Here is a 13,380-nt window from a genome sequence, read left to right as displayed (position 1 = left end):
CATCTAGCACGTTGAACATATCCTGCCACTCCCTTCTAACTTGCCACGTTTCTGTGGATAATACTGCTGCAAACTTGGTCTTCTCTTTAAGTTAAAAACTTCTTTTCTTGCTGTTTTCAGCATTATTTCCTTGCCTGAGTATTTTATGACGTTGACTATGATATACCTTGCTGACGATCAGCTTCTGTTGAATTTAATGTGAGTTCTCTGTTCCTCTTGGATTTTGATGTCTGTGTCCTTCCTCAGATTAGGGAAGTTTTCAGCTATAATTTGCTCACATAAACCTTCTGCCCCTTTTTCTCTCTCTTCATCTTCTTGGCCTTCTGTAATATAGATGTTATTCCTCTTTAACAAGTTGCTGAGTTCTCTAAGTCCTTTATCATGATATTTGGCATTTGTATTCCTCTTTTTTTCAGCTTATTTTCTAGAATTTTATCTTCTGTATCACTGATTCACTACTCTGCTTCATCCACCCTGACAATCATGGCATCCATCAAGATTGTATGTAAATTGTAGCATTTTAATTTCAGCCTGACTAGATTCTAGTTCTTTTATCTCTGCAGAAAAGGATTCTCTGGTGTCTTCTGTGCTTTTTTTCAATCCCAACTACTATTATTATAATAGTCATTTTATTTATTTATTTATATTTATTTGTTTATTTATTATTTATTTATTTAGTAAGCTTATTTATTTATTCTGAGAGAGAGAGAGAGAGAGAGAGAGCATGAGGGACAGAGAGAGAGGGAGAGAGAGAATCCCAAGCAGGTTCTGCACTGACAGTGGAGAGCCCAATGTGGGGCTTGAACTCACAAACTGTGAGATTATGACCTGAGCTGAAACCAAGAGTCAGATGCTTAACCAGCTGAGCCACCCAGGCACCCTACAATTGTGATTTTAAATTCTAGTTCAGACATCTTACTTATATCTATGTTGATTAAATCCCTGGCCATGAATTCTATTGTCTGTTCTTTCTTTTAGGGGAGTTTCTCCATCTCGTCATTTTTTTCAGAAAAGAAAAGAGTGAAGTAAACACACACACACACACACACACGACAAATAAAAATCAAAGAAAAAGCAAGAAACAAACCCCCTCCCCCCCAGATCATGGGTGTGTTTTGGCCTGTATTTTTAAAAATAACATTTTATGTTTTTATTTATTTTTGAGAGAGAGAGAGAGACCATAAGCACGGGAGGGGCAGAGAAAGAGAGGGAGACAGAGAATCTGAAATAGGCTCTTGGTATATGTGGCTCTGGCCTCCACTAAGTGGCACTGTTTTGCTAGCTGAAGGCTTTCAGCTTGGCCAGGGCCAATGAAGATGGCCTGGAGTCATGCTATAGCCCAAGAGCTGAATATTCCTGCCCTCCACTCTTTAAGGAAAACTCACAGAAGAGCAATTAATCAATCTTCTTGTGTCCTTGGCAGTCAGAACCCCCCGTTCAGCCTGCCTGTGGCCAAGCTTTTTTAAATTTCAAGAGCACAACTGAGTTTCAAAATTCCAAGTTATAGGGCTTTCCAGGGCACAGACCAGTGGTACTTCTCTGGGTGCTCCTCTCGCCACACTTTTTGTCTGCTTGCCCATGCGATAAAAGCAGTGGTGGGACTGTTCTGCTGTTCAGAGTTTGTCAAAACAGCAGAAAACAGGCACCCCATGCTTGCAGCCCAAAGCTGGATCAAGTCCCTTCTCTTATACCTGGAAACAGCACAGCACTTGGCACAAGCCTTCTTTGTTGCATCTTAAGCAATCCTCAGACCCTGCTCAATCCTGGAATTCTACCCCACTTTACCACTTGAACACCCTTAAGCCAGGAGCTTCTCCAATGGTAGTGGACTACTTAAAGTTCAGATTTTGTGCTCGCTGCTTATACTACTTTGTGATAGCTTCCTTAAGCCAGCTCCCTCCCTTTTCCCAGATCCAGAGTGATATCTCTCCCATTAAACTCTCTGCACCTCCTACTTTTCAAACAGTGGTCTCTTTTCTACATGTAGTCTTGCAATTTTGTTTTGTTTTGTTTTGTTTTCATTCAGACCTCTGGTTGCTTTCTTTAGTGTTCAGAATGATTTGATAACTATATAGCTGTGTTCAAGGGATGAGACAAGCTTAGTGTCACCCTACTCCTCCACCATCTTAAATCCACTCCTCTCACTTTTTTTTTTAGGTACAGCAATCAGTCATAAAACAGGTCAATTATACAGAATAAAATTTTTGTATTAAATTGTCATCATGGAACAAACATAACCCAATGGTAATGATATGGCCACTTCAAGAAAGAAACATATGATAATAAATATCTAAGACATCTAAAGCTTACCTTAAAATATGAAGACTCTGAATGCAAAAATCCAGTTTCATTATATGTATAAACCAAAAAGTTCTGGGATAAGAAAGAGCTAAGAAAAAAAAGGACAGTTGGTCATGAATTTCATAGGATTATAAACATTAATATAATAAAATAAATGTGAAATATACATGATTTATATAATAATATGCTTTAATTAGAGTAATTTTAGTGTGATATGACAATTTAAATTCATGGAATTAGTGTATTAGAAAATTCAGCTTTTCTTAACCCTGGAATAGACTGAAATCCTCTGTATCAGTGTGTGCCTGTGTGTATCTTCATCAAACATGTATCTACTGAGTGCCTACTGACAGATCCTCTTCTAGGCATTAGAATACAGCAGTAAACAAAAGACAAAAACACTGGTTTTCATGAGAGTAAGGTACACACCCTGCTATCATGTTAAATGTTAAGCATGTTATTAAATAAGGCCTGGGTGAAGAAAGTTGATTGCAAAGTGTGGATAAGCTGGCATAGAAAAGTTCACTGCATAGATTGAGTAGAGACCTGAAAACAGGTCACATGGAATTGCATAGAAATGTTACTCCAGACAGAGTTAGGAGAAAATCCAAAGACCATGAGGCCAAAATTGGCGTTCTATATATAAAGAACAGCTAGGGGAAGATGTGACTGGAATGAAATGCTGTTTGAAGATGAGAGACAGTAGTAAGAGATGGTGTCACAGAGATGAGAAACCATTAGAAGACTGTGAACAAATAAATGATATGATCAGATCAATACTTTATTTAAGTAATCTCTACACCTTATGTGGGGCTCATACTCACATGATTAAGAGTCTCATGCTCTTCTTACTGAGCCAGTCAGGGACCCCTCAAACCAACATTTTAATAGATGAGACTGATTGCTATGTTGAAAATTATCTGTAGGGCAAGTAAGTAGAAGCAGAGAGAACAGTTAGGCTATTACAGTCATTCAGGCAAGATATGATTGTGACTTGAACTAAGACAGTTAGCAGTAGCAGAGGCCCAGTTATGGATATATTCTGAAGACTGAACACATGGAATTTAATAATCCACTGGGAGATATAATCCATTCAAGAGAAAACAGAAAAAAAAAAAGATATCAAGGATGACTCCAAGATTTTGTTTTCAGAAACTAGAAGAGTAGACTTGCCATTTACTTAGATGACTACAGGAAGGATACATTTTGAGGAAGGATCAGAAGTACATTTTGGATATGTTAAGTATGAGAATTCTAGCAAACACTTGATTGTCAAGTAAGTAGTCAGATAAATGAATATGATGTCCATTGGAGAGGAATAAAGTAGAAATATAACCTGGAAGTAAGCAATATATAAATGGTATTTAAAGCTACAAGAAAGGATGAAATAACAAGGTGATTGAATGCAGCTAGAGAAAAACAGGATTCAAGAAAAGTACCATGGAGTGCTCTAAGATTGGAAAGATGAATGAGAATATAAAGATCAAACAAGTTGAAAAAAATAAACAAACAAAACTGAGAGAGGAAGTACAATGGTAAGAGTTAAACCAGACTTCCACAGTGCTCTGGAAGTCAAATGAAGACGGTATTTTCTGAGGAGATACTGATAAGGTATACAAAATGCAGTCATTTGGTGAAGAAAAATGAAGACTAAAAATAACTGTCATTCAGAAACATGTAGATCATTGAGGGTCTTATCAGAAAACACTTCAAAGTAGTTGTATATACATTAAAAGAGTTTAATGAGTCATGAATTAGGTGGGAACAGTCATGAATGAAGTGGGGAGTTTTCTTTAGCCTTGTTCAACTACAGAGATGGCAGGCAGACAAAATGCAGTTGTTGCAAATATATATTTTCAAAGATGCAGGCAGAGAAAAGGCTGTTTGATTCCACTTGCATGAAATGTTGAGAAAATGCAAATTAGGAGACAGAAAATACATTGATTGTTCCTGTAGTTGTGGGTAAGTACAAGGATTAAATATGAAACAGCATGAGGCTCTTATATGGGATATGAAATGTTCTACAATTGACTTATGGTTGATGGTTGCAATGCTGCCTATGGTGTAAAATTATGGAATTATACATTTGAGTGAGTTTTATGATACATGAATGTACCCAATAAAGTTGTTAAAAATAAATACATATATAATTAATACATTCATAAAATGTATGCCATTAATTGAATTTTCCACCAATAACCACTTGAAGTGTAACCAGGTTTGGTTCCACATCAGACATATTTATTTAATACATAACTTGCAGTTCTTGGGTTCAATGGCTTTATACTTAATTGAAGACTTACAAATAAGTAGCTTATTTTTTAATTTGAAAAGAACAAGCTAGAAAATTAAAATATAACACTCTATTATTCATCGTTCTTCTCTTCTATTATTCAAGACTTAATTAATCTTAATTGAAAAATAAATAGTCTAAATTATATTGCATTCTTTAATTTAAACGGTGTACAAAAATATGTAAAAAGTAAAATCTAAGCTTTAATGGAAAATTATATCTTACTGTTTCCTGAGATGCAGAGTGTATGGTTTTCCAGCAATTGTTATGACATAAATCACCTAAAACAAAGCAAAAACATAGAGATGATTCCATAAATAGAAATATATAAACTGAAATACTATTTTTCTCTCATGTAAATGAAACAACTCATTTGGGGGACTGGGTTCAAGATAACAACATCAGAAGATCATGAACTCATGATCCTCCCATGGGTACAACCAATATACAACTACATATGGAGTAATTTATTCTGAAAAAAGACTAGATCTGGATGCACAGAGATTCTACAGAGAAAGACAAAAAAGACAGCAATGAGACGGAAAGGAGAGGGAGAAACACCAACTTGCCAAACAAAACAAAACAAAACAAAACAAAACCCACTCAAGCAGAGTCATAGGGAGGGGACACAAAAATAGTGAGGAATCAGAGGTTTGGGCTATACAACAGATTGCTAAATTGTTAGACCCTACATAAGAAGGATGAGCCCCCTAAATGCTGGGGTCTGAAAACCAATGGAGATTACATCCAGGAAAACTACAGAACTGTAGAACATGGAGAACCCACTCTTAAAGGGATCACATGCAGAATCACTAACACTGAGACCCAGAGCAAAATTGCTAAATTGAAAAACATCTAGACCATATGTGAAGAAGACTCATTTACTAAACTTAAAGCATAGAGAAGCAGTAAACTGTTGGAACTTTCTCTGGGGACAGAGAAACTGGTTGGTACCATATCTGCAACATCATCCTACTTTGCTAATATAAATGCTCATGGGCACCATTTTAGAATATCTCTCTAAACTGCTACAGCCTTTGGGCACACCCAACTAAGAGCCATGACCACACTATGGCATCACAGCCATACTTTACAGCCATGCCAGGCACCAGCCCCACTCACCTTTGGGCCTCAGTGCAACTGTATGATGCACTTGTGCTGGGTGCCAGCTCTGCCCACCCCTGCACTGCAGATAGTTGTGCAGAGCATATACAATGATACCCCTTGAGCATATTACTATAGTGGTCAGAGAGGACTGTGCTTTGAGGCTTCCTGTTGCAACTACAAAAAGCTGTTTCTTCAAGATTAGGAGAGGTAGTTGATTTTCCTAATACACAGGAACAAACACAGAGAGTCAGGAAAAATGAAGAGTCATGCAAATACACTCCAGATGAAAGAAAAAAAAAAAAACATAAGAAAAAGTCACTAATGAAATGGAGATGAAAATCAACCTGATAAAGAGTTAAACGTAATGATCATATAGATATTTACCAAACTTGGAAGAAGAGTGGATGAACACAGAGAGATCCTCAACAAATAAGAAAAATAAGAAAGTTTCAAACAGAAGTTAAAGAGCTAAAGAATATCACAACTAAACTGAAAACTACACTAGAGTAGTTCAACAGCACACAGAATGAGGCCAAAGATTGGATCACTGAGCTAGAAAACAAAGCAGCAGAACTCATCCAGAGAGACCAGGAAAAAAAATTTAATGAAATAACTAAAAGACCTTTGGTACAACATCAAGGGGAATAATACTTAGATTATAGTGATTCCAGAAGGAGTGGAGAGAGAAAGGGCCAAAAAAATTATTTGAAGAAATGACTGAAACTTTCCCCAATCTGAAGAAGGAAACAGACAGGTCTAGGAAGCCTAGACAGTCCCAAATCAAATAAACTCAAAGGGATCCACAGAAAGATATAATACAATTAAAAGGGTTAAGGTTAAATAAGGACTCTTAAAAGCAGCAAAAGAAGTACAACGTACTACATGCAAGGAAATCTCATAAGTTTAATCTCATAAATCAGCATATTTTTCAGCCGAAACTATGCAAGCCAGAAGACAGTAACATGACATATTCAAAGTGCTGAGTGGAAAAACTTCTAATCAACAATTCAGAACGGAATAAGAGATTAAGTTTTCAACTTAAGCAAAACTTAAAGGAGTCTATCACCACTAAAATGGTCTAAACAGAAATGTTTAAAGGACTTCTCTAAACTGAAAAGAAATGACAACTAATAACAGGAAAACGTATGAAAGCACATTAGAAGAGGTAAATGCATAGTAAAGGTAGTGGATCAATCACTTATAAAGCAGGCATGCAGGTTAAAAGAAAAAAAAGCCAGTAAAATTAGCTAAAACCATAATAATTATTTACAGCATACATAAAATAAAAGATGCAAATGTGCCATAAAAATATAAAACACGAGAGGAGGAGAAAAATGGAAAGTTTTGGAATATGTTCAAATTTAAGTTGCTGTCAACTCAACTCATATAACATAGAAAGTCATATGTAAACCTCACAATAATCACTCATACATACAAAAAGTAAATACACAAAAGAAAATGAGACAGAAATATAAACATAACACTAACAAAATACATCAAACCACAAGGGAAGAGAGAAAGAGAAGAAGAAAGAAACAGCCAGAAAACCTTTAGCAAAACGGCAATAACTACATGTCTATCGATCATGATTTTAAATGGTTGAATGGATTAAAAAACAAGACTTATATGTGTTCTACCCACATGAGACTAATTTCAGAAGAAACAACAAACACAAACTGAAAGTGAAGGGATGGAGAAAGATATTCCACAGAATGGAAACAAAAATCTTGCATAGCTATATTCATAGCCAACAAATTAGACTTTAAAACAAGGACTATAATAATAAAGAAAGACATTACAAATGATAAAGTGGTCAATTTAACAAGAAGATGTAACATTTATAAATATATATGCACCCAACATGAGAGCACCAGGACACATAAAGAAATATTAACATGTAAGCAGAGAAACTGAAAGCTATATAGTAATAGTAGGGAAGTTAACCCCCACTTACCTCAATGGATAGATCAACAAGATAGAAAATCAATAAGGAAGCATCAGTCTTAAGAAAGATTAAACCAAAAAGACTTGATAGTGCTACACAGAATATTCCATCCAAAAGCAACAGAATATGCATTTTTCTCAAATGCACATAAAACATCCTCCAGGACAGATCACATGTTAGACCGTAAAGCAAGACCCAAAAATCAAGAATACTGCAATCATATCAAGCATCTCCTCCAAATGCAATGGTATAAAATTAAAAATCAATTAGAAGAAGAAAACTGGAAAAACCACAACTATGTGGAGATTAAACAACATGCTAGTAAACACTCGATGGGTCAAACAAAGAAATCAAAAAGATGGGTGGCTCAGTCGGTTAAGCATCTGACTCTTGTTTTCGTCTCAAGTCATCATCTCATGGTTCGTGGGTTCGAGCCTGGCATTGGGCTATGCACTGATAGTCTGGAGCCTGCTTGGGGTTTGCCCTCTGCCCCTCCCTCACTCATGCACACACACTCTCTCTCTAAAAATAAATAAGCAAACATTTTAAAAGAAAGAAATCAAAGAAGATAATATCTAGACACTAATGAAAGCAGAAATACAACATATCAAAATCCTTGGGATGCAGCAAGTGTGGTTCTAAAAGGGAAGATCACAGCAATACAGTCCTACTGTGTAAATCTAAGTCTATATCTGAAGGAGTTGGAAAATAAAGAAACAAAGCCCAAGGTCAATAGAAGAAAGAAAATAATAAAGATCAGAAGAGGCATAAATAAAAAGAGACACAAAATGGAAAAGATCAATGAAACTAAGAGCTGGTTATTTGAAAAAATTAAACAAAATGGACAAACCTTTAGCTAGACTAAACAAAAAAAATCAAAACCAGATCAAAACAAACAAACAAAAAACAACACAAAAAATAATACAATAATAAAATCAGAAATGAAAGAGAAGTTAAAACTTACAGTACAGCAATCTAAAAGATTGTAAAAGACTATTACGAACAATTACACACCAACAAACTGGACAACCTAAAAGAAACGTATAAATTCTTGGAAACATAAAATTTTCTAAAACTGAATCATGAAGTAGTAGACAATCTGATTACTAGTATGGAGACTCAATCCATAATCAAAAATCTCCCAACAAACAAAAGTCCAGGATCATATAGATCACCATGAATACATTCAGAAGGAAAAAAAAAAAAAAAGATTTAGCATGTATTCTTCTTAAAATCTTCCAAAGGCTTGAAGAGGAGGAAACATTTCCAAATACATTTTGTGACTCCAGGATTACTGTGAAACCAAAACCAAAGAAGGACACCATGAAAAAGAAAATTATAGGCCAATATCTTTGATCAACATAGATACAAAAATCGTCAAAAATATTAGCACACCAAATTCAACAATATATTAAAATGATCACACACCAAAATCAAGTGGGATTTATTCCAGGGATGCAAGAATGGTTCAACATCTGTAATCAAAGTGATATGCCATATTAACAAAATGAAGGCTAAAAATCATATGATCATCTCCATAGATGCCCAAAAAAGTATTCAATAAAATTCAACTCCAACTATGATAAAAACTGTCAGAAAAGTGCTTATAGGAAAAATGTACCTCAGCATAATAAAGGCCATAGATGACTAACTATATTATTATTTATTATTCTAATTAGTAAGAATTTATTATTCTAGTAAATCTAGGATTAGGGTGATAAGTTTAATGTGTAGGATTGGCTTTTTGAAAGGAAAAAAATGAAGACTACATTCTGAAAAAATAAATGATTTAGGATTGTTAATTGTATACATTAATTGCTTCCATTTAGAAAAAAACCCATAAAGTTTACAGGTCAAGATAAAAGACATGGCTGTAGACTTACATTGTACACCAATTATAATGAAATAACAAATTTACATTATATATAGGTATATATGTAAAACACACACACATTACTGTATTCACCTAGAGCCACTTAGCAATTCTTGACATATAAAACTGAGGAAGAAAGGACCCATGAAACAAGTTAGGGAGGGATGTTGTTGCTCCAGGTATAGGAGCCCTAATGAAACAGGACTGAGTTATAACAGTGACAGTCAGGAACGAGAGAACTTAGTGTATGTTTACAGAGTCAATGGCAATCTCCATAAAGGCAGACAGACACCTATTCCAGCAAATGCATAATTTCTTTCCAGGACAAATCAATTTCAAGAAAGATCTCTGATTTAAAGCTGGCACAGAGTCTGCAAGCTTGGGAGAGGCCAGTGATGCTTATGACTGGAAATGCCTAGAAGTACCAGAAGCACACATCTCAGAAGACCAGATGACTAACAACCCAGAACTGAGGCAAACCTTGCCTTGTCATTCCTATAAAACTACTGTAGTTTATTATAGCAGACCCAATGCATAATCTCAGACCAAATGCAAAACAGAAGCAAAAGAAAGTTTGACAGAATCTCAACTAAAATGGCAAGTACACAATAAAAAACAATTTAACTTCCGAGGAATGTCTACATCAGGAAGAAAAGATATCAAATTCAGCAAATGAAAGAAATGATTCCCAAGATAAATGTAAAGCAGTAAGACAGGATCTGAAATATAAGTACATTTAATATCCTTAGAGAAATGACAGGATATATTATAGCTAAAAATTAGAGATTACTTGTAATGGAATACTATTCTAAAAATTTCTAACACTTAAATGGGCATTTATCATATGCCTAACGCTATCCGAAGAACTTTATGTTTTTTCTAAAAAATATTTTTGCCCACACAACAGCTGTAATTTTCATTTTGAGGAAAAGAGACTAACTCTCTCAAGATAACATATTTAATACATATTAGAGCTCGACAGACTATATACTTTACTGCCATATTACAGTGTTAACAGGTGAAGAAGAGTAAACCGTTCTTACTGAAATAAGAAAAGACAATTATAGAAACGATCCAATCATAGATCATATAAATGAAAATGTTATTGTTGATTTTTAAGTAAATTATTATTATGAGTAAGAGATTGGATATATCTGAAGCATGAATTAAAGCAATGAATCTGAAGCAAGGTTGAACATCAAAGCTAAGAAAGTTTCTGAGATTAAATACAAAGTAATCTTATAAGTGGAAGATATGCAAGAATAAGTAAGAAAGAAGCTCTTTCCAAAACTTGGAACATCAGCTAATGAGAATTTATGTAGGCAAATATAATACAGCAAAGAAACAAGGGTTAAGAATATATTTCAAAATTGCTGAGAAATGGAGATTTAGGTATGCTTATTTCATTTACTCACTATGGGTCATGTAGGAAGTTAAATATTTAAAAAAACTAACAAAAAGTAAAGGACTTTGTAAAGTCAATCATCAGAATTCTAAGGAAGAACAAAGTTGAATTAATCACTTTGCTCACTTTCAAGATCTTCCATAAAGCTACTATAATTAAGACAGCATAGCATTGGCCAAAAGAGAAAGAGAAAGAACTTAGAAATAGACCCACAAAAATAAAATCGACTGACTTTTTTAAGGTGTAAAAGTATTTCAGTGGAGAAATGATAGTAATTTCAATTAATGGTGCTGTGAAAATTGGATATCCATATCAAAATGATGAAACTTGAGGTGTCTGGGTGGCTCAGTTGGTTAAGCATCTGACATTGGCTCAGGTCATGATCTCAGTTTATGGGTTTGAGTCCCATGTCAGGCTCTGTGCTGCCAGCTCAGAGCCTGGAGCCTGCTTCAGATTCTGTCTCCCTCTCTCTGCTGTCCCCCACTCATGCTCTGTCTCTCTCTCAAAAATAAATTAACATTAAAAAAATTTTTTTAAATGATGAAACTCAACCCAGACTTCACACCTTATACAAACATTAAAAAAGTATCATAGGCTTATTATAAATCTTCTCTAATAAATCACAGAAGGAAAACTATGTGTACTTAGTGTTGGTAAGTTTTTGAATATGAAAGAAAAATCACAATTCATTAAAAAATAACAATAAGTTGGATTTGATTTTATTTAAAATAAACACGTTCAGAAAACATCAACATCACACGCAGCTACTGTGAGACAATTATGGATCAAGATAAAAACAAGAATACCACAACTGTTTTTAAATATGGACAAAATATAAACATCTTCCAAGCCAGAAAAAAAAAAGATCAAATAAGCCCTTATTGGGCTTCCATGAGCAGCTGTTGCTTCTTAACCAATTACAACTTTAAGATTGTTCTAGACTTTCCTTCTCCTAGATAAGATTTATTAAGATACACAATCATAGATTTACCTCTACTTCCTGTGCGGCATCCAAACCAGAGCAAAAGTCTGTTTCTTCCAAACCCCTTAAGCCTATCTGATTAATGACTTTCTAACACCTTCTTGCTGAGATGCTCCATGTGTCCCGTGGTGTGTATATTCTTTCACCACAATAACCCTAACTTGTTTTGACTACAGGTATGTTCATAATGGTCTTTGGCAGGAAGGCATTGACCGAAAGAAATAAACCCCTGTAACTGTGGTCCTCATCTGAGAATATTCTTCCCAGTGTTATACCAATAACAGCACCATGGCTTCCACAAATATACTTAGATAAACCTTCAAAGGTTGGACACCTTCTGCATAATTCCTGTAATATCTCCAAATCCAAGAACATTGCTTTAGTGGAATGTGTGATTGTCATTCAAACTGAAAGTCCATGAAAAAAGAATCTTTCGTATATCTAATAAAATTTTTTTAAAAGACTTGGGATAATAAAGGATTAAAGGAAGAAAACAAGAGAGATAAAGGATGTCTACTATCAAATGTAGTTTTCCTCAAAGGAAAACATTAGCATACTCGATCACAGGGAAAAACAGCTTACAGAATTTCATACATAGAATACAAAATGTAGACAGGTACTGAACACATTAGGTAAAACTATTTCATGTCCTGCAATGTTGCCACATGCTTTGTGACAGGCAATTTGAAGGAAACAGTTTGAAATTTAAAGTGACCATGCAATGACAATGTACAAACAGAAGTAAATCATAAAAAAAAAACTTTTATGCAACAGAAAGTATTTTACTTGTAAAGAAATTGGAGTTATAAATTAACGATTAGATTCTGTGTCCTGAAACTTATAGGTTTGATGCCCTTAACATTTTTAATCTTTTTTTCTAAATACATGTGTCTGTGTATGTGTGTGTGTGTGTGTGTATCTATCTGACTTAATACAAAGGTAAATAAAAAGAGCCTTAAAATTTTAAATCATAAAACAAATATTCTTGATCGTTTACCTGCTTCTGTAAATCTCCAGTCTCATTTAACTTTATCTTCCATGGAACTGTGACATGCAGTAATCTTCCTTCAGAATCTGCAGTAAGAAAATGGGTGTTTGTGGGGTTTTTGCAACAATCTTCTCAGTCAAGCATGGGCTCTTAATTCTGAGTACGTGGGGGGTTTCAAATTGAAAGTAAATTTATATAGATGTGCTCACCCTCCTTGGTGCACAGCTTTCACTAGATTTCCAGTGGCACACTTAAAATGGCTGAGATGCAAACAAATAAACAAAAAGTAGACATCACAGTTCTACGGGACCATCCTGTTCATCTCCAGAGCTATGTCAGCGCCCATTTCCTTGGGACTCTGGGGAATAAACCGAGGGCAGAACTCACCCCTCTAGAACCTCTGGCCAGAAAGACCGGCTTCATGTCAACTGCTAAGACCCCAGACCCCATGACGCGGAGAGTAGATACCTTGGCTAACATCCTCAG

General features: G+C 35.0%; 1 protein-coding gene across 1 annotated transcript in view; it reads right to left on the bottom strand.

Annotated features, from left to right (window-relative positions):
• The window catches only part of ADAM18 (ADAM metallopeptidase domain 18), a 109,238-nt gene that overhangs the window by 95,269 nt on the left and 589 nt on the right, over positions 1-13,380 (bottom strand). Inside the window, 3 exon segments of the mRNA XM_077773126.1 lie at positions 2,311-2,389; positions 4,820-4,875; positions 12,904-12,980. Of these exon segments, the coding sequence (XP_077629252.1) occupies positions 2,311-2,389; positions 4,820-4,875; positions 12,904-12,980 (212 nt within the window).

Source organism: Crocuta crocuta, unplaced genomic scaffold (assembly GCF_008692635.1).
Source record: "Crocuta crocuta isolate KB4526 unplaced genomic scaffold, BGI_CrCroc_1.0 scaffold177, whole genome shotgun sequence".
NCBI lineage: Eukaryota > Metazoa > Chordata > Mammalia > Carnivora > Hyaenidae > Crocuta > Crocuta crocuta.
Note: the sequence above shows the minus strand (reverse complement) of the source record. Positions and strands in the feature narration are given on the sequence as shown.